Source organism: Ipomoea triloba, chromosome 12, assembly GCF_003576645.1.
Source record: "Ipomoea triloba cultivar NCNSP0323 chromosome 12, ASM357664v1".
Classification (NCBI taxonomy): Eukaryota; Viridiplantae; Streptophyta; class Magnoliopsida; order Solanales; family Convolvulaceae; genus Ipomoea; species Ipomoea triloba.
Window position 1 is genome coordinate 11,916,549 of NC_044927.1, and position 20,640 is coordinate 11,937,188.

The following is a 20,640-nucleotide window of genomic DNA, read 5'->3' on the forward strand; positions in this document are numbered from 1 at the left end:
GTTTGTGCAAGAGCTGACTGATGAACAGAAAAGGGCTGTGGAGGAGATAGGATTTGGAGGGATATTACACCTCCAACTAACAAAGAGTGAAGGCCCTCTAATGAAGTACTTGCTTAGACAGTTTGATGTTTATCGCTCTACAATCCGGCTTGAAGGGGGTGAATTGCTACTTATTGAAGAGGATGATGTTCAAAGAACATTGGGATCCCACAAGGGAGCAAAGTGGTTGAGGAGGCCACAAGATTTGAGCATATGGCAGAAGATGGTGCTACTGGAGCGTATGCCAACCTCGTGGCCTTATGGAGGGAGCGATGGGGAATTGATGGTAAATCCCCAATCACAACATCAATGCCGGAGCAGATTCTGAAAATAGGAGACCATGGCGATATGTTTAAACGCGACTTTGTCATGTTTATAGTATCGGCAATGCTGCATGGCCACCAAGATAGGTGTTGCAACTTTAGGATTTTAAAATCCTTGATACACCTTGACCAGATCAAGAACTACAATTGGTGTGCCTATACACACAAGTCTATGCTCGACTCCATTCAATCTTTTCAACAGAATGAAAAGCAATTCTTCACTGGACCGGTTGCATTCATCCTAGTAAGTTCACTTTATTTTGAATTTTCATTACTATTTTTATAAAATAATGACTTATTTGTTTGTGAATATATAGTATTGAAGCTGTGAATATATGGACATGAATGTGTGAATGTAGAACAGATACTACTATAATTATTGAAATATGTGAACAAGTATCACTGAAATGTGTGAATATGAACTTTTCAAACTGTGAATATAGTGTATTGAAGTTGTGAATATATAGACATGAATGTGTGAATCTAGAACAGATAGTAATATAATTACTGAAATCTATGAATATAGACTTTTCAGATTGTGAATATATAGTATTGAAGCTGTGAATATATTGACATGAATGTGTGAATGTAGAACAGATAGCAATATAATTACTGAAAATTGTGAATGTGGAGTTTTCAATCTGTGAATATACTGTACTGAATCTGTGAATGTGTGAATATGGACTTTTCAAACTGTGAATATAGTGTATTGAAGTTGTGAATATATAGACATGAATGTGTGAATCTAGAACAGATAGTAATATAATTACTGAAATCTATGAATGTAGACTTTTCAGATTGTGAATATAGAGTATTGAAGCTGTGAATATATGGACATGAATGTGTGAATGTAGAACAGATAGCAATATAATTACTGAAAATTGTGAATGTGGAGTTTTCAATCTGTGAATATAGTGTATTGAATATGTGAATATACTGTACTGAATCTGTGAATGTGTGAATATGGGCTTTTCAAACTGTGAATAAACTTCAGTTCTAACTCCCTGTCTTATGCAGCTTGTGTACTTTGACCGAGTACAGTTCAAGGGGATGAGAGTGAATAGAACATACCCAACCATTGTTGGGTGGAGTGCTGAACTTGCCAGAAAAAGGGTTAAAGAAGAAAACAAAGCAGGGTCGTTTGGAAGGGGGACAGTGCTCCCCAGAATATCAAAACCAACTGATGTTGCTGTTGCCACCTCCAGGCAGAATGATCAACCTCCTGTTGCTGTTGAACCAGCATTGAATATCCCATCATCAAGTGTAGATAGGGTGGCAGGGATCCTACAAAAGTTGGCTTCGACAGTAGGAGAGTTTGGTGAGGCTATGGCTGAGATTGGAAAGAAAGGAGCACCCGTAAATGTGATGAGGAAGACATTTTCGGGCTTATCTAACATGCTAAATGTTGCCAGCACCATAGAAGCCACTTCAACCCCAACATCCTCCCAGCTGGACGACATCTTCTTTGGTAGTGAAAGCTTCACTACAGTTGTGGATGCCCTTGTCGAAGCCTTTGAAAAGACAAGGAAAAAAATGGACCCTAATGCCCATTCTTTTGACTTGGGGCTATCTCAAGCAACACAGCCATCAGACCAATTAGATGCTCCGAGCTTTGATTTGGGGCTGACTCCATCACCACCACTAGCACAACAACAGGAGAGGGATTTGGGGCTGACTCCACCACCACCACCAGCACAGCAGCAAGGGAGTGATTTGGGGCTGACTACAACACCACCACCAGCACAGCAGCAACAGAAGGACAAGGAGCAGCAACAAGAGAAGGAGAAAGAGCAAGAGACAGAGAGTGCTGCAGGGGGAACCGGGGATTGATGCCCTGGTGGATAGAATTGCAGGGGAAGCCACAAAAGATGCAACTTTTTCAACCCCTAGTGTGATTAGAGTTCCTTTTCAAAGGGCTGATTTCCCTATTGATGATTTTGATAGGTAATGGAATACTTTTACTTAGCAGACTCTAGAATTTAGACTACAAAGAATGATCTTAGTACTATGTTTTTGTCAATCTATAAAATGGCTGTAAAGTTAGCAATGAAGCCCAAAAATGTTATAAATGTGGACTATAAAAAATGTGAATGTTTAGTATGCAATATGTGAATATAAAATTATAAAGCTGTGAATCTGTAACAGAGGTGACCTACTTATAGTGAATCTGAAGTCCTAAGATGTGTGAATATGGTGTTTAAGAACTGTGAATATGGAATATATAAACTGTGAATATACAACATTAAAGCTGTGAATCTGTAAAACAAAGGGAATCAGTTAACAAATTGTGAATATAGATATAACAGATGGTGAATATACAGTTAACAATTTGTGAACATAGGGATCTAAAGTTGTGAAGAAAGCATTAGGACACCTAAAACTAAACACCTTTAGGCTAAACCTCCAAAATTCTAAATTGTGAATATAGACCTCACAGACTGTGAACATAGAGATAACAAGGTGTGAATATATGGCTCTATATTTGTTAAACATAAGCTTCTGTTTTTGTTGACTAAATACTTCTATTATGTGAACACAGTGCATTAGCGGAGAGTGAATCTGATGTTGAGGATGTCATTGCTAGAAAGAGGCCTCAACGAAAGTTCAAGAACATCCCCCTAAACCTACGGTCTCCATTTTGGAATGAACATGGGATGAAAATCAGAAATGCCACTGTCCCAGATAAACTCCTCTCGAACTATGCATTTATAGAAGTTTCTGATGAACATCCTAAAGAGTATGTTCCATCTAAATATTTATTAATTACTTACATTAATGTGAATTAGGTAAATTTTCTATTTTTTTTAATTTTAATTCTTTTTTTGTGCCTTTTGTAGTGAATTACTTTTCAGCTTTGGTGACATTGAGATCACTAGGGATCACTTCATCTCGCTCAGTGTTGGCCAAGTTGAAAATATCTTCTTAGATATATGGGCATTGAGGCTCTCAATGCTTGACAAAGAGCGTGCACCCGGGCAACCGAAGAGGGTGTTTTTCAGCACAATTGCCTACGTAAGTCCTTTTTGAATTTGTAAACAAGTATACTTTTTAAATATTGGTATAACTGTGTTAGCTTGGTTACAGATTCACACATTCATACTAGTATATTCACAGTTTCTATACTCTAAATTCACAATTTGAAACCTATACATTCACACATTACAGGGTACAAGTTGCTGGACTGTGTTAACTATTTTAAAGATTCACATATTCTATACTCTATATTCACAGTTTATATACCCCACATTCACACTAAAAAGCATAAAAATTTGTGAACTTAAAATTATTTATCCGTATTTCTGACTTAAAAAAGTATTCAAATTGAGAACTTTGTTTTTTTTTTTAATCTTAGTTACAACTAGATCCCACCCACGAATGGATGAAATGTCTCCCAATGGAAAAAAAGAAACAAAACTTCTATGAACGGATGACATATGAAATTGAGCGCCTACAAAATTTGGACATAAATGATGCGAACATGGTGAGTTTATCAACAACACTCAGTTTTATCTAGTCACATTCAAGACATTAATGACATTGTTTTTATTTTCTTTTTTTTGAACTTAGATATTCTTTCCAGTGCTTTGTCACGGGCACTATTTTCTCATTTGCATCAATGTTAAAGCCTCAAAACTTGAAATAATTGACAACAAGTCCTTAGTCCGTGGTGTTACCATGAAGGACAAGTATGGAGATTGCACAACCCTCTTGGTAAGTTGATCAACAACTTGAGCTCCTTTTGAGTTGCTACATGTATGTGAATGTGTACTTTTCAAACCGTGAATATATAGTATATAAAGTGTGAATATAGAGTTATCAAAGTGTGAATGTATAGCAGATGTAATATAATCACTGAAAATCTAACACTGAAATGTGTGAATGTGGTATTTTCAATCTGTGAATGTAGAGTAGATAATCTGTGAATATACTGTTATGAATGTGTGAATGTGTAACAGTGGTAGACTTAAATATTTATGTCCAGGTTACAGCTTTAAAAGAATACCTAGCACTGGGGTCATCTGCCCTATTCTGGAAGGTGGATGAGCTAACCGAAGAGGTTGTTGACATGAGTTGGAAAGAATCGGAAAATTATATTGATTGCGTACTATTTGTAATGAGGCATATGGAAACATATAAAGGGACATTGAAGAAATGAAACTTGGGATTTAGAAAGAAAGCAAGCTTAGATGTAAGTACACAAATACTAGCTTTGAATAATTTCTTCTCTTTTTTTTTCATAGCATTGCAATAAAGTATTTATTTGATCTTGTATATTTGTAGGAAGACTTCTTAATTGGATTGAGGGCCAAGTACGCCGCAACAATCATAAGGTGGCGTGCCAACACATTGAAAAACATTGTGATCAAGAAAACCAAACTCATGTACAACAAGAAATGAACAACTTGTACTCAAATGTGAATATACAATAGTTCCTTGAATTCCTGTAAAACTATTTTGTACAAGTTTTAATTTTGTTACATATTCACACACCCATAGCTTTATATTCATAATTTCAAAACACCACATTCACACTTCTCTAACTATAAAATTTATCATTGACCATAATAATCTTAACTCTGTTAACCAAATTCACAACTTAATAAATCCAAATTCACAATTTCAATAATTATATTACTATCTGTTCTACATTCGCATGTTCATGTCTTTATATTCACAGCTTCAATACTCTATATTCACAGTCTGAAAAGTCCTCATTCATACATTTCAGAAATTATATTACTATCTGTTTTAGATTCACACACTCATGTCTCTATATTCACAACTTCAATTCTCTATATTCACAGTTTGAAAAGTCATATATTCACACATTTCAGTGACACTTGTTCAGTAATTATATTACTATCTGTTCAACATTCACACTTTCGTTTCTATATATTCACATATTCTATACACTATATTCACACATTGAAAACTACACATTCACACATTTCAGTGATTATATTACTATCTGTTCTACATTTCAGTTTTAAAACTAAACATTCACAACTTAATAACTCTAAATTCACAATTTCAACACTACACAAGCATCACTGAAATGTACTAATTAATAACTCCAAAGAAATTTTATAACTAAATGTTCACAAATACAAAAAATATATTGTCATCTCTTATTAACATGAACTAATTCAGAACTCCCAGAACTTGGATGTACAAGATATCCATCCCCAGCAATCTCAGATAAACTTCCCGACAAAATAGATTGAACAACACCCTTTGTAATTGAAGCAACCTTGTTTGCAGAACTCTTTCGCCCCCTAGCTACAGCAGACTTCTTTTCAATAATACTACTTCGCCTCTTATTACGCTCACCTTTTAATCTCCGGCTTGATGGATCTTGTACAATACCACTTGAAGATGGGACATCAGACTCTTCAATATGAACATAACCAACCTCGGTTTCAACACTTTTCTTTGCACTTTCAAAAGCTTCTTCACAGCGCTGTCTAGCTGCACTGTTGTCTTGACAAGAAACAATTAGTCTTTGAAACTTCCTGGTCATCTCAACAACCCAAATTAAAGGAGCAACACCAACATTAGAAGACAAAGAACCCATATCAACAGCCTTGCCTTCAGCAACTTTCTTTGTCCACCTTTTCAAAATGTATTTATCGGGAATAGAACAAATGCAATGTACATTCATAATGCGTAAACAATGGCAGCACAAAATTCCTAATTCAGAAAACAACTTACAACTGCAAGAAATATCCAAATTGGTAGGCTTAAAACTAACTTCATGCCTTATAATATCTTTATCAGGACGCCAAAATGATACTTCAAATGACAGCCATCATCCAAAACACTATCTTGATGACAAGCAGCACCTTTCAAGAATTGTTCCTCAAACATATAATATATTTCAATGGTATATACCTCTCTAGCATGTGAAAGAAGTTTCACATCATCCATCATCATATTGGGCATGCCTTGAGCACACCGAAAATCCTCACCATTTTCCTTACTTCTCCATTCAGAAACAACGCTCATAAACGATGAGTAGAAATCACAAAGCCCTGCTGTCTTTGTTAGCTTCCTAGAAATTGAATGGTTTGTGGTCTCACTCCTTTGTGAGGATAAAATGCCACCAGAAAAGTAATCCTTGTTAAATGCCGGGCACCATTTTTCCCTACAATCGTACAATTTTTCTAACCACGGATTCTTATGACACTTATAGTCAATCACCATCCTGAAAATCATAAGATCACAAAAGGAAAAAATATTCACAATTTTAGAAACTATATTCACAATCTGATAACTCTATATTCACAAATACACTCCTCTACATTCACAGTTTTTAAGATCTCTGAACTCAAGTCTGATAAACATTCACACATTCATAACTCTACATTCACAAACCCTATACTATACATTCACAGTTTCAAACGTCCACATTCGCACATTTCAGTAATACTTGTTCAGTAATTATATTACTATCTGATCTACATTCACACATTCATGTCTCTATATTCACACATTCAATACTCTATATTCACAGTTTGAAAATTCCATATTCACACATTTCAGTGATACTTGTTCAGTAATTATATTACTATCTGTTCTACATTCACACATTTAGTACTCTAGATTCACAGCTTCTATACTGTATATTCACAAATCAATAAGTCATTATTTTACAAAAATAGTATTGAAAATTCAAACTCAAAGNTAGAACAAATGCAATGTACATTCATAATGCGTAAACAATGGCAGCACAAAATTCCTAATTCAGAAAACAACTTACAACTGCAAGAAATATCCAAATTGGTAGGCTTAAAACTAACTTCATGCCTTATAATATCTTTATCAGGACGCCAAAATGATACTTCAAATGACAGCCATCATCCAAAACACTATCTTGATGACAAGCAGCACCTTTCAAGAATTGTTCCTCAAACATATAATATATTTCAATGGTATATACCTCTCTAGCATGTGAAAGAAGTTTCACATCATCCATCATCATATTGGGCATGCCTTGAGCACACCGAAAATCCTCACCATTTTCCTTACTTCTCCATTCAGAAACAACGCTCATAAACGATGAGTAGAAATCACAAAGCCCTGCTGTCTTTGTTAGCTTCCTAGAAATTGAATGGTTTGTGGTCTCACTCCTTTGTGAGGATAAAATGCCACCAGAAAAGTAATCCTTGTTAAATGCCGGGCACCATTTTTCCCTACAATCGTACAATTTTTCTAACCACGGATTCTTATGACACTTATAGTCAATCACCATCCTGAAAATCATAAGATCACAAAAGGAAAAAATATTCACAATTTTAGAAACTATATTCACAATCTGATAACTCTATATTCACAAATACACTCCTCTACATTCACAGTTTTTAAGATCTCTGAACTCAAGTCTGATAAACATTCACACATTCATAACTCTACATTCACAAACCCTATACTATACATTCACAGTTTCAAACGTCCACATTCGCACATTTCAGTAATACTTGTTCAGTAATTATATTACTATCTGATCTACATTCACACATTCATGTCTCTATATTCACACATTCAATACTCTATATTCACAGTTTGAAAATTCCATATTCACACATTTCAGTGATACTTGTTCAGTAATTATATTACTATCTGTTCTACATTCACACATTTAGTACTCTAGATTCACAGCTTCTATACTGTATATTCACAAATCAATAAGTCATTATTTTACAAAAATAGTATTGAAAATTCAAACTCAAAAGTGAATGAGTAAAATACAATAACATACCTTGACCAATACNCACAAATCAATAAGTCATTATTTTACAAAAATAGTATTGAAAATTCAAACTCAAGTGAATGAGTAAAATACAATAACATACCTTGACCAATACAACTCAAACTCAGCTTCGGTGTCTGTGTACTTCAACAAACAATTAAATAGATCCATGAAATTCTTATTGTTCCTAAGTGTCTTGATGTGCTTCTTCGAGTTCTCACCGATATGCCATATGCAAAGACGATGCCGTGATGTTGTAAACACTTGAGAGATGGCAGCAGCCATGGCTGCACATTGATCAGTCATAATGGTTTGTGGACATTTGCCACCCATAGATCTAAGAAATGCTCTAAACAACCATACAAATGACTCTATCCTTTCGTTCATCAAAAAACCACACCCAAACATAATATTCATACAATGGTGGTTCATCCCTACAAATGGACCACATATCATGTCGTAATTGTTAGTGCGATATGTTGTATTATGCACTAACAAGTCTCCAAACAACGCATAGTCTCCTCTCATTTGCCCGTCCCTCCAAAAAAAGCTAGTTAATCTTGCATCATCATCAACTTCAAAGTCAAAAAAGAAGTCAGGCTCATTACACTGCCTCCTCCTAAATATTTCAATCAACGAATTCGAATCAGTTCCATCCAAGCTCTTCAATGAATCAGATGCCAATGAATTGTAAGCATCTCGATTGGTAAACCCAACGAGTGGAGACCCTCCTGACTGATGTTTCAAAAACCTTATCCAAGGCAACCCCACTCTTCTTTAAGTCTCTTAAGTATGAAAGTTGATTATTTCCCACTCTTCTGTGCGAACGAAGTAGGTGACTCTTGTCTTTAGTGCTTAGCTTGTGGTTATGAGCTTTCTCGTGTTTTGTTACTGTCCACACCCCATTACCATCTACATCAAACTGAATATATGCGCCACACCCCGTCCTTAAATCAATCTTTGAATACGCCTTAACACCACTGTTTTTCTTGGACTTACTACCAGCCTTAGAGCAGAAAAATGTCTTCATCTTAACATTTTTAGTAGACCCTTGGTAGCGTTGCTTACCCTTCCTCACACTAAAACCAACTCTAAATGCATAATCGTTATACAAANAAATGCATAATCGTTATACAAATCATACGCTTCATCACCATTACTTACTACAATACCCACCAAATCTTGATCAACTGCACATATGAAATATAACCTCAAGTATGGAAAAGCATACCAAAGAAAACAAATAAAAAGCAATCTAATGGAAATATATTCTCTACGTAGAGGGGGGGCGGGGAATGCCAAATAAATCCAGCTACACTCTACTAAAAGAATAATATTTCCATCAAATCTCTAAAGCATATTTGTAGAAGTATGTTACAGATTCACACATTTGTAGAAACATCCACATTCACACATTTCAGAGGCAATATGTTTAGCAATTATATCAACACTGTTATGCATTCACACATTCAAAACTCTATATTCACAGTTCCTATACTCTATATTCACACATCAAACACTATTACACACAACTACACATAAATCGTAAATCAATATGAATCACTAATTTTACTCTAAAAAACAATTTAAAAAAAAAACCTGGAATTGAAGTAAAATCCTCAACATTTATACAACCTTGATCATTGCTTGTTGAGACAACAACTAAATCTGCATTCACTACAAATATAAAAAAATAAAACAGAGTATCAGGAAAATAGTGTGAATCTATAGTTCTAAATGTGTGAATCTAGCACTATGTATCTGTGAATGTAGAGTTGTATAAGTGTGAATCTAAAACTCAAATACATGGTTACACAATCAATCTAACCATAAATCCTAAATTCGGAAAAAACAAACATAAATCTATACAATTCATCAAACATGAATCCAAACTTAAAACCTGCAATCGAAGATGAGCCATCAACGTGTAAACTTAGTTGATCTACTGCCTCTGCCATCACTGCAAATATAAAAAATAAAACAGAGTATCAGGAAAATAGTGTGAATCTATAGTTCTAAATGTGTGAATCTAGCACTATGTATCTGTGAATGTAGAGTTGTATAAGTGTGAATCTAAAACTCAAATACATGGTTACACAATCAATCTAACCATAAATCCTAAATTCGGAAAAAACAAACATAAATCTATACAATTCATCAAACATGAATCCAAACTTAAAACCTGCAATCGAAGATGAGCCATCAACGTGTAAACTTAGTTGATCTACTGCCTCTGCCATCACTGCAAATATAAAAAATAAAACAGAGTATCAGGAAACAGTGTGAATGTAGTGTTCTAAATGTGTGAATCTATCACTATGTAACTGTGAATGTAGAGCTGTATAAGTGTGAATCTAAAACTCAAATACATGGTTACACAATCAATCTAATCATAAATCATAAATTCGAAAAAAACAAACATAAATCTATACAATTCATCAAACATGAATCCAAACTTAAAACCTGCAATCGAAGATGAGCCATCAACGTGTAAACTTAGTTGATCTACTGCCTCTGCCATCATTGAAGAAGAATTGCAAAGAAGAATTACGATGGTGAATCGAAAGAATTTCGTGATGATGAATCGGAGGAGAACTGCGATGATGAATCGAACGAGAATTGCGATGATGAATGAGTGAAGAATTGTTTTACGATGATGGTGAATGACTGGAGAACTGCGATGATGAATCGAATGAGAAAACTGCGATGACTGGAGAATCGAACAACCGCCTGCTGCTCCCAAGCTCCGTTAACGGCATTAATTAACAAAAAAAAATTCTTTTAAAAACGCATAAAACGACGTCGTTTTGGACCTAGGTCCACCTTGCAAGGTGGACCTGGGTCCACGGCATAATTTGCGTTCAAGAATGTACACGGCTGGGAAAAATAAAAAAGGCGTCAGCTGAAGAACGAAAAAAAAGTGCAGAGGTGTCGATAGAGAAGGAGGGAGAACGTCTGCCTCGACGGGTTTTTCTCGCAAAAATTCCCAAGCCCTGTCATCCTCGCGATCATGGTCACAGATCTGAATTTATTCATTGTTATTATTACTTGTATTATATATGTATATTGTCTCCTCTTGCAAAGGCTAGTTTATGGAATGAAATACTTCATGTTTTTTGTTGTCTCTCTATCTCTTTTCTCTTTATCTGCAATGTTCATCGGTTAGGAGCAAATGGCTAGCGGGCAGAACGTTCTCATTTAGTATGTAAATTTTGTATCTTTAGATCTGAATTCACCTTGTAAGGTGGAGTTCACAGAATAATTTTACTTCCTGACCTTCGTTGATCAAAATACTTTCTTAAACCAGTTTATGTGCCTCAGACCAGTATAGATTCATCAACTTGTTTAGGCATAAAGTTTGTCTCTCAAAAAAAAAAAAAAGTCTCTCGTGATTCATACAAGGAATATTTAACAGAGTGGATTGTTGAGGCATGAGGATTGAGGGGGTCCTAGCTGCTCTACAACCCCTTTCTTTATCATTATTTATGATTCAGTGTGCCCCAATCCCACACGCTACTACCTAAATCCTCCGTCCACATTATTTGGATCCGTCGTTTCCTTCAAAACTTATACTCAGTATTATGTATATTTTTGAATTTTATTCCCTAATATAATAAATAATAATAAACTAGCAAAGAACTTGTGGTCTAGTGACATTCATATGAGAAGGGGTGAGTTCGAATATCACTGGAAATAATATTAACACTTTGTGTCAGATACTATTTTATTATATAGATCTCTAGAAAAATATTTATATCAAAATTAAAAATAGAAAATGAGAATTTACATAGTATTTTTTCCTTCTTCAAATATATGCCTACTCAGATGTGTCCACCCATTATTTCTGATTTCCACATTTCCACCCTTATTATTTATTTTCATTTTGAAAAACGCAAACCAACCAACTCTTACTTTGTCCTTAAGCATTCATCAGCGTACTGTATTCCATTACGTGGTTAGCTTTAGAATAATGTGATTGGGAGGATAGGTGCTTCAAATATGAAATTTACAAATAATTTCTTATGTATTTATAACAACTAGGTTCAAGGCATCAGCTGTCATTCTTTTCTCTTTTAAATTTAAACTTTTGAACTTATAATTGTATTAATAATTCAGTAATTAACAATTCGAAATTATTTGATTCAAGGGTATTAATATTTAAAATAATAAATTTGGCAAAAAAATTACACTTTTCGTCCATAAGTTATAGAATAATTGTAGATTTAGTGCCTAAGTGTTGTTTATACACACTTTTCATCCCTAAGTTATTATTGACTTTACACTTTTTATCTCTAAGTTATCATTGATGTTGCATTTTTCATCCATTTACTAAGAAAACATTAGGGACAAAATTTACAATTTTAGTGTAACTCAAGGAAAAAAATTAAACACGAAATGCTGAAAAGTATAACGCTAATGATAACTTATGGACGAAAAGTGAGCATATCCAATATTCATGAATGAATCTTACAATTATCCTATACTTATAAATTAGGGACAAAAAGTGTAATTTTTCTTTTTAAAAAAAAACCAAGAAAATGAGGTGGTAGACTGGTAGGTGAACCAAACCACCATCCTTGGCTCCTTGCCCATTGCTCTAACTCCATTAGTCACGTGTCCACAAATCTTTGAACCGATTAAAAATTCAAATGCTTTGATTTGTTATTTTGCATTTTGTGTTAAACTCGTTTTATGATATTGGCAAGAAAGAATTACAACTTTACAAGATTATAAACTGTTTTAAATTATTTATAATTTGTCAAGACCTTGTGGACGCACCCAGTTGCACTTCCATATAAAAAAGAGTAGGTCTTTTATGTTTCAATAGATTAAGAAAGTAATTATGAATAAGTTGAGAATGTAGTTATTAACATTATAACAGAGTCAGTATTACTCAAATTAAGAAATTCTGACTGATAAATCTAAAAAAAAGTTAAATTTAAATTTTGTGATTATCAACCATTTCACAAACTTTGGCTCTGCGGAAAAAAAAAATTAAAATACTTATGCTATTAAAGCACCTCCTCCCCCTTCCTTGTATTCACTTCCAAGTCTCTGTTACACCGTCAGAAGTCAGACGTAGTAGCCAATTCAATGGATCCTCACCGCCACCACCACCACCACGGACCGCCACCGCCGCCGCCGGTAGTCCATCACCACGAGCCCCCGAAGCCGGCGGTAGTAGTTCATGTCCACCACGGGTCCCCTTCCACCCCTAAGCCTACTTATAAGCTTTACTGCCGGGCGGAACCTAACCACGTCCTCTCCGTCCGTGACGGCAAGGTCATTCTCGCCCGAGCCAATCCCTCCGATCCTCATCAGGTATTGGGGCACTGCACGGTCTAAGTCATGTAACTGCAATGAAATTATGGGTTTTGATTAGTTAACGAGTATGTATTCTTGGATTTTCAGCACTGGTACAAGGAAGAGAAGTTCAGCACCAAAGTTAAGGATGAAGAAGGGTTACCCAGCTTTGTTCTCGTGAATAAAGCTACAGGACAAGCTATCAAGCACTCTATTGGTGCCACTCACCCGGTATATTACTGTCTTAACTTAATCTTGATGCACTTAGATCAGCTACCTGGTATATTCAACCTGTAGTGTTCGATAATTACCTGTTCTTGTTGGATCCAATGCCTAAGTTTTTGCATAACTATTAGTATGTATGTGATGATTTAAGGGCTAATTGATTATGTATTTGTTGTTGTCTGGAGTTTTGGTTCCATCAAATGACTTACCTTCCATTTAAGTGCTGAAATCAACAACTACAGGTCATCCCAGCTCAAGCTCCAAGTGAGATTTCTGGAGATACTGAAGTTGTATTTTACCAGTTACCATGAAATTTTTAAAGAAGCTTTCACTCTCCTAGTCCTAATAAGAGTTTTAGTTTGTTTAGACCAATATTATTATAATATATTAATTAATTAGGTGGCCAGTGCCAAAGACCTTGTGGTCAAGTGGCACTCAGTGTCCCGATTAACACTCTCACATGGATGATGGGTTCAAGCCTCACTGGATGTGGGTGTTGTAACTGTTGACTCGTTGTGCTTCAGTAGGTTGAGAAAGTAGCTATGAACAGATACTACATTGTTACAGAGTCAGTAGTACTCAAAAAAATTAGGTGGCCAGTGGTATAGACCCTCTGCCCAGCTTGAAATTCCTTGATTCTTAATTAAGGCTAGCAGATGAGAGTATGAGTATGAGACCCATTCCCAATCTTGGAAAGAAAAAAAAAACACCACACATGTTAAATGCATTCACAATTACTTATCGTCTTGTCCTTGGTCATGTCATGAGCTTATTTTTCTTGTGTGTGCTTTGATGTTGTCCTATATATCTGTTTCCTGTGAACATTCATTATAGCTTTAAGTCCCAGTATAATACTAGAGTCCCCTAAAATTCTTCAATCAGCAGCAAGAGATCAGCAAACTAGATGACTTACATTACATTGGTAGAGACAATCTAATCAAGTCTTGGTCTTTCTTGGTTAATGGTTAAACTGGTTTTCTTTCTTTATGAGCTATGATTACTGCACCTGCTGGTTTCTTTTTAACCCTTGACTTAAATTTGCTTTCAGGTGCGACTCATCCCACACAATCCTGATCATCTTGATGAATCGATCATGTGGAGCGAGAGCCATAACACTGGGGACAATTACAAGGCAATCAGGATGGTCAACAACATTCGCCTCAATATGGATGCATTCCATGGTGACAAACACCATGGCGGCGTCCACGATGGGACTACAGTCGTTCTCTGGGAATGGACAAAAGGAGACAACCAACGCTGGAAGATTGTTCCCTACTGTAAGCTCTCTTCCCACTCCTCGACTACCCAAATCCTTAAACGCGATAATTTTCATGAACCTACAAATTTCTTTCCAATGTGTCATCAGGATTCATCAAATCCAGTTTACTGAACTGAACCTTCATGTTTCTTGCAGGATTATCCAGTGCCAGTGGTGTCTGTCTTATTTGCAGCTAAATAAGGGGGGAGGCTATGCATATGCCTGTTGCCTATGCCTATCTGTGTTGTTTGTGTACTGTGTATTGTGTGTTGTGTAATGTTTGTATTGCTGCTAATGCTTGTATAACCTTCATGGACTCCCATGGTCTCTATGTATCTGTAGGAGGCCATCTTATATAACTGAGTACTGAAATTGCTGATCTAAAGCCTAAAGGTGTATGCCAGCATTTGTTTTATGCCAAATGCCGAGACTGCATAATAATAAAGTTTTTGTGTCCAGTCTGGTTGAGCATTATATTATCACTTTACCCATTTCCAAGCACATTGATCCTATTGATTTTTATTTTATTTTATTTTAATGCTTGATAAGATGACTATAACAAATAATTCACTTTGGATTTGACTGGCCTATGTTACTTCTATTTTTAAAAGCTTTAAGCCTAAATTTAACTTTATAGATTGAATTGTATTAGTTTTAAGGAAGAAGTGACATTTCGCACCAAGAAATATACCGGACTGTTCATAATGCACCATGACCTTTTATAACATTTATTTTGATTCACTTACCAAAGATTTTTCTTTCTGTCAAGCATTTTTCACAAGTTTTTCAATTATCATGATGACATGGCACCGGTTGTTAGCTAATGCGGAGCTTCATTCTTGTTGATGTGTTTAAGTTTTTAATTTGAACATTTAACATGAAGCCAAACACAACCCTAAATCCCTAATCCTCTCAGTTTTCCCTAAATCCCTAAGTTGAGAACAAGAAAGACAACAAGTGCGACTGGAATTCACTGTTGTCCCTAAACGACGAAGAGGAATCGAAACCCTAAATCGAAAAATGATGAGTGCGACTGGAAGATCCTATATCCATAAATCAACTGGTGCGACTGGATGATGGAGACTAAGGTATGTAAAGAAAAGTATGGTTTTTGTGGTCTTTGTTGGGATCGTGTTAAACTTACTGTTGTTATACTATGGTGTTTGGAGGGATTGTGTTAATTGGATATAGTGCAGGCCTGGTAGGGTAGGTAGTATGTTGAATAGTATATGTTTATGATGTTGATGTAATGTGGTCTTGCTAGGCTGATATTTGTTGAATATGTATGTGTGTATAAAGTGTGGTCTTACACTCCTGCTAGGATTCTTTTAGTCGCATTAAAGTGTGGTCTTGCTTGTAAGTTTGTTGTTGTGTATGTGTATATAGTGATAAAGTGTGGTCTTTGCTTTTATGTTTAAAAATGTGCATTGAATATTCTTTTTTTTTTTTTTATCGGGATGAATGAATTTGTGGATTTAATAATTCACCATGGTGGTAATTTCGTGCAAAAAGCATAGGCTCCAATATTTGAATGGTGAGATTGAGGTAGTGCGCGCTGACCCGGACTTAATATGTTATCCCCATTTAGTCAAGTATATATCAGACCAAAGATATGAGAAAATATCCTCACTTATGAGTTGACCATTGAACCATTTCAATCTTTAAGGCTATTGAATAGTGATGCTAGTAGTTTACACTTAACTCAGCTTGCTCGTCAAAATAAAAAGTGTGAGATTTATGACGAACATGTGGTAGATGAGTAAGTGCTTGGTTTATGTGGGCAAATTATTGTGTGGACCATGGTCCACATAGTGTTGTGTGGACCATAATAAAAAGTACATTTTTAATATACTAAATGTACATTATTTGTGTACTGAATGTACATTATACAGTATAATGTACATTCAGTACACAAATAATGTACATTCCTTGAATACAATGTACATTTTTAATATACTAAAAGTACATTATTTTTATACTGAATGTACATTATTTGATAATATGGTCTACACAATAATGATTGGTTTATGTGTACCTGGGTCTAAAGGGGGTGAAGTTCAAGTTGAGGATGAGGTTGAGGATGAATTACGGGGTGAGCACGGGAGTGAAGTTGAGGCTGATGCTGAACATGAGAGTGAATTAGAAAGTGAGTGACCATCGGAGTGAGCAGGAGACTGATTTAAGCATTGGTAGTGACCAAGGAACTAAGAGCTAGTGATAGTGACCATGAGATAGAGAGTGAGAGTGAGTAGAATACAAATACAAATCAAGGTAGGGATAAGAGAAAACGAAGAGGAAGAGTAGATGATGAAATTGTACCCTAATTTGTGCCACCATAAGATGCACCAAATTATGAGTATTATGATTCAGAAGATCCACCTATAATTGAAAAAGAATTGCAGAATGAAGAAGGGAATGGAGTGGAATCAAAGTACAATGATGAGTACCCTAAGTATAATAATCCTAAATCTGATCCACCCTTTGTTGTTGATTAGGTATGCATTTTGATGATAATGTGCAATTCAAACTTGCTATGATAAGTTATGTTGTACACAAAAAGAGTGATTTATTCTGGAAAAAAATGGATTAAAGTATGTTAGGGTAGAATGTCTTGGAAATGGATGTGCATTTCATGTTAGTGCCGGGTGGAAAGACAGAACTAGATGTTTTCAAGTGAAATCAATTATGTTAGAGCATAGATGCAACTCTTAATTCACCTTAGGGATAGTTAGTCAAAAGTGACTAGAATAGAAATATGAAGAAAATGTGAGGCAAAATCTTACTGACAGATAGTATGACAAACATGGATGCAAGAATATCATCCTCATCGTCACGTGGTCTGTTACTTGACCAATTTAGTTTGTTGAGAGAACTTTGTAGGGCTCTTCTCCTTTCGGCCATAATAGGTGCCTCAACCAACTGGGGAATTGTGATGCAGATATGCCTTGTTGGTTACTGTGATGCAGATTGGGCAGACAATATTGATAATAGAAAGAGTACGTCAGGAGGTTGTTTTTTTATTCAGAAAAACTTGGTTTCATGGCTGAGAAAGAAGAAAATTTTCATTTCTCTAAGCACGACTGAGGCTGAATATATTGCAGTTGGAGGGTGTTGTTGATACACATGATTTTATACCTTTATTTGCCCCACGATTTAGGAGTTTTGTTGCTTATTTCCTTTACCTTGATACATTTATCGTTTGTGTGTTACATTTGATCAAACTTAGTTTATTCACAAATGAGGAGCAAAGGAAGGATTTTTAGTCATCTCGGACTGGTTTTCGAGACATAAGGAATCTACCCCGGGACGGAAAGGAGCAACGGAGCACGAAAGGAGTCAGAAGAGGACCAGGAGGCCGCATTACGGCCAGCCTCACGGCCGTGATGGCAGCCGTGATCTCCACCGCGGACGAGCAGCTGGCCACGCCACGTCACGGCCCCGATCCCGGCCGTGATGGTGGCCGTGACCCAGCTGCTGTCCAGTATTTATTCTACGTTTTTATGATATTTGGGACATTCCGAGCCCTAGTTTAGTTTAGTGCAATTTTTCCCTTCTTTAGAGTTTTCCATAGCATAGAATAAAGCAGATTTGCATCATTGAATTCGGTTACAAGCTTGGAATCATTGTTCAGATTGGAATTACTCTCAAGAATTGTTAGTAAAGTTTTCCTTTTTATTCTTAATTTTACAGCTATGATTTCAGTCTTTAATTCTTGCCTTGCTGTGTTTACTTCAATCATGCGTGAGTAATTCGCCTATGGGTTTGGATTAGGGGTCCATTGTTAATCTTGATGTTCAATTTGTGATTATTGCATAAAGTGATTGAATCTTTTACCTAGGGTTTATGTTGATTTGGGGATTTGCTTTCTACTTGTTATTAATTGATGGCCACAATTAATTGCTAGTCTAGGAGAGGGATTCATTACAACGAAAGTTGGATGGAGACATGTTATCTGTTAGACTCCAATAGCCAAGTCCCTCAGCCTAATGTGGAGCAAGTTGATCTCATTGGTTATTCTAGACCACAAGGCCAAGGGCAAGGTTATGGGAACTATCAGCAGCAAGGGAGAAATCAGTTTGTTCCCTCTTGGAACAATCAGGGCAATCAAGTGAGGAGTCATCCACCAGGTTTTCAAGGTAATCAAGGGAACAGATGTGACAATCAAGGAATTCAGTGGAGAAATAATCAGAATAATCAAAATCCAAATCAAGGGCAGTTCCAACAAGGGAATCAGAATTTTGGGAACACTCAGGGTCAAGGTTTCTCTAGACCATCTCAGGATGTTAATATGCAGACTCTCATGAACCACATGATGGCTCAGACGGCTCAGACGAGCAAGTTACAGGCAACCGTAGAGTCTCAACAAGCATTGATAGAGAGCCTCACGGCTCAACAGCAAGGAGGTTGTAATCAGTTTTCTAATCAAGCCTCATCTTCGAATGGTAGACTGCCAGCAAGCACAGAAAATCCAAGGAAGCAGGTGAATGCAGTGACCACGAGAAGTGGATTAGCTTTGAAGGATCCTCCTTTTCCTTCGAATGATCCAGTGCCTGAGAAAACTGATAAGAAGGATGAGGGCATTTAGGTTGAGAAAACTGATAAGAAGGTTGCCTGTGGTGCAGAGAGATAGTGTTAAGGAAAAAGCCCCTGTGCAGGATGAGAGTGTCTCTAGCAAGAAGCCTGAGAGGAACAAGAAGGCAGGTGACTCGGTTGTACCTTGCAACCTGTTACCATATCCACAGAGGTTGTGGAGATCAAAGGAGTCCGATAGAGAGAGCAAGTTCCATAGGATGTTAGATAAGCTGGAGATCTCCATGCCTTTTGTTGAAGCAGTGACTCAGATTCCTTCGTACAAAAAGTTTCTAAAGAATATCTTAGGCAATAAGAAAAAGCCAGAGAAGAGTGCAGTGGTGGATCTGAGCGAGAGAGCATTGACTTGTGCAGTTCTTCAACATAAACTGCCTCCTAAACTGAAAGATCCAGGTAGTTTTGCCATTCCTTGCATCATTGGTGGTTTTGTAGTCGGTGGTGCCCTGTGTGATTTGGGTGCTAGTGTTAGCCTTATGCCATATTCTCTATGCAAGAGGCTTAACCTTGGCACACCAAAGCCTACTTCCATGACTCTACAGATGGCGGATCGTTCCATTAAGCGGCCAGTGTGGATTCTTGAGGATGTCCCGGTTATGATTGATCAGTATTTTATACCGGGGGATTTCGTTGTGCTAGATATAGAGGAGGATGCCAAGGTTCCTATTATACATGGTAGGCCTTTTCTAGCTACTGCTGGTGCACTTATTGATGTCAGGAGAGGGAAACTAGTGATGGAAGTGGCTTAGAACAAGATCGAGTTTGACATATTCAAAATGGCGAAGCACCAACCATTGTATGTTGATGAGTGTTACTTGGTAGATGGGCTGGGAGAATGCAATGATGAGAGTAGAAAGATTGAGCTAGGGGACTTGCATGTTTCCCCTGTTGATCCTGAACCTCCTGAAAAATCATGTGCTCCAAAACATAGGAGGAAGATCTTTGGTCCTGATGGTTTCTACAGAAGATGGATGAGGGAGCTGTCTAAATTCAAAAGGCCACCGGATTGTGTGGTCTCCAATCCCACCTAATATCCATGAGGTTGAGACGAGCTGACGACAGTAAACTCAGCGCTTCATGGGAGGCACCCCATGTTATCCTTTACTTTTTGCACTTTATTTTACTACATCTTTCTTTTTATTTTAGTTCGAAGT

The 20,640-nt window shown here is 36.5% G+C and overlaps 2 protein-coding genes across 2 annotated transcripts; both read left to right on the forward strand.

Moving 5' to 3' along the window:
- Nucleotides 1–13,139: 13,139 nt before the first annotated feature.
- Nucleotides 13,140–15,357, forward strand: LOC115998392 (ricin B-like lectin R40G3). The gene is made up of 4 exons (XM_031237962.1): nucleotides 13,140–13,434; nucleotides 13,525–13,647; nucleotides 14,690–14,918; nucleotides 15,056–15,357. Coding segments are annotated over exons 1-4 (582 nt in total). The 5' UTR covers nucleotides 13,140–13,206; the 3' UTR covers nucleotides 15,058–15,357.
- A 3,479-nt stretch (nucleotides 15,358–18,836) lies between these two features.
- LOC115999372 lies at nucleotides 18,837–20,235 on the forward strand. Its single transcript, XM_031239226.1, has 2 exons — nucleotides 18,837–19,379; nucleotides 19,447–20,235. The coding sequence occupies exons 1-2, from the start codon at nucleotides 18,837–18,839 to the stop codon at nucleotides 20,233–20,235; spliced, it is 1,332 nt and encodes a 443-aa protein (XP_031095086.1).
- Nucleotides 20,236–20,640: the final 405 nt, after the last annotated feature.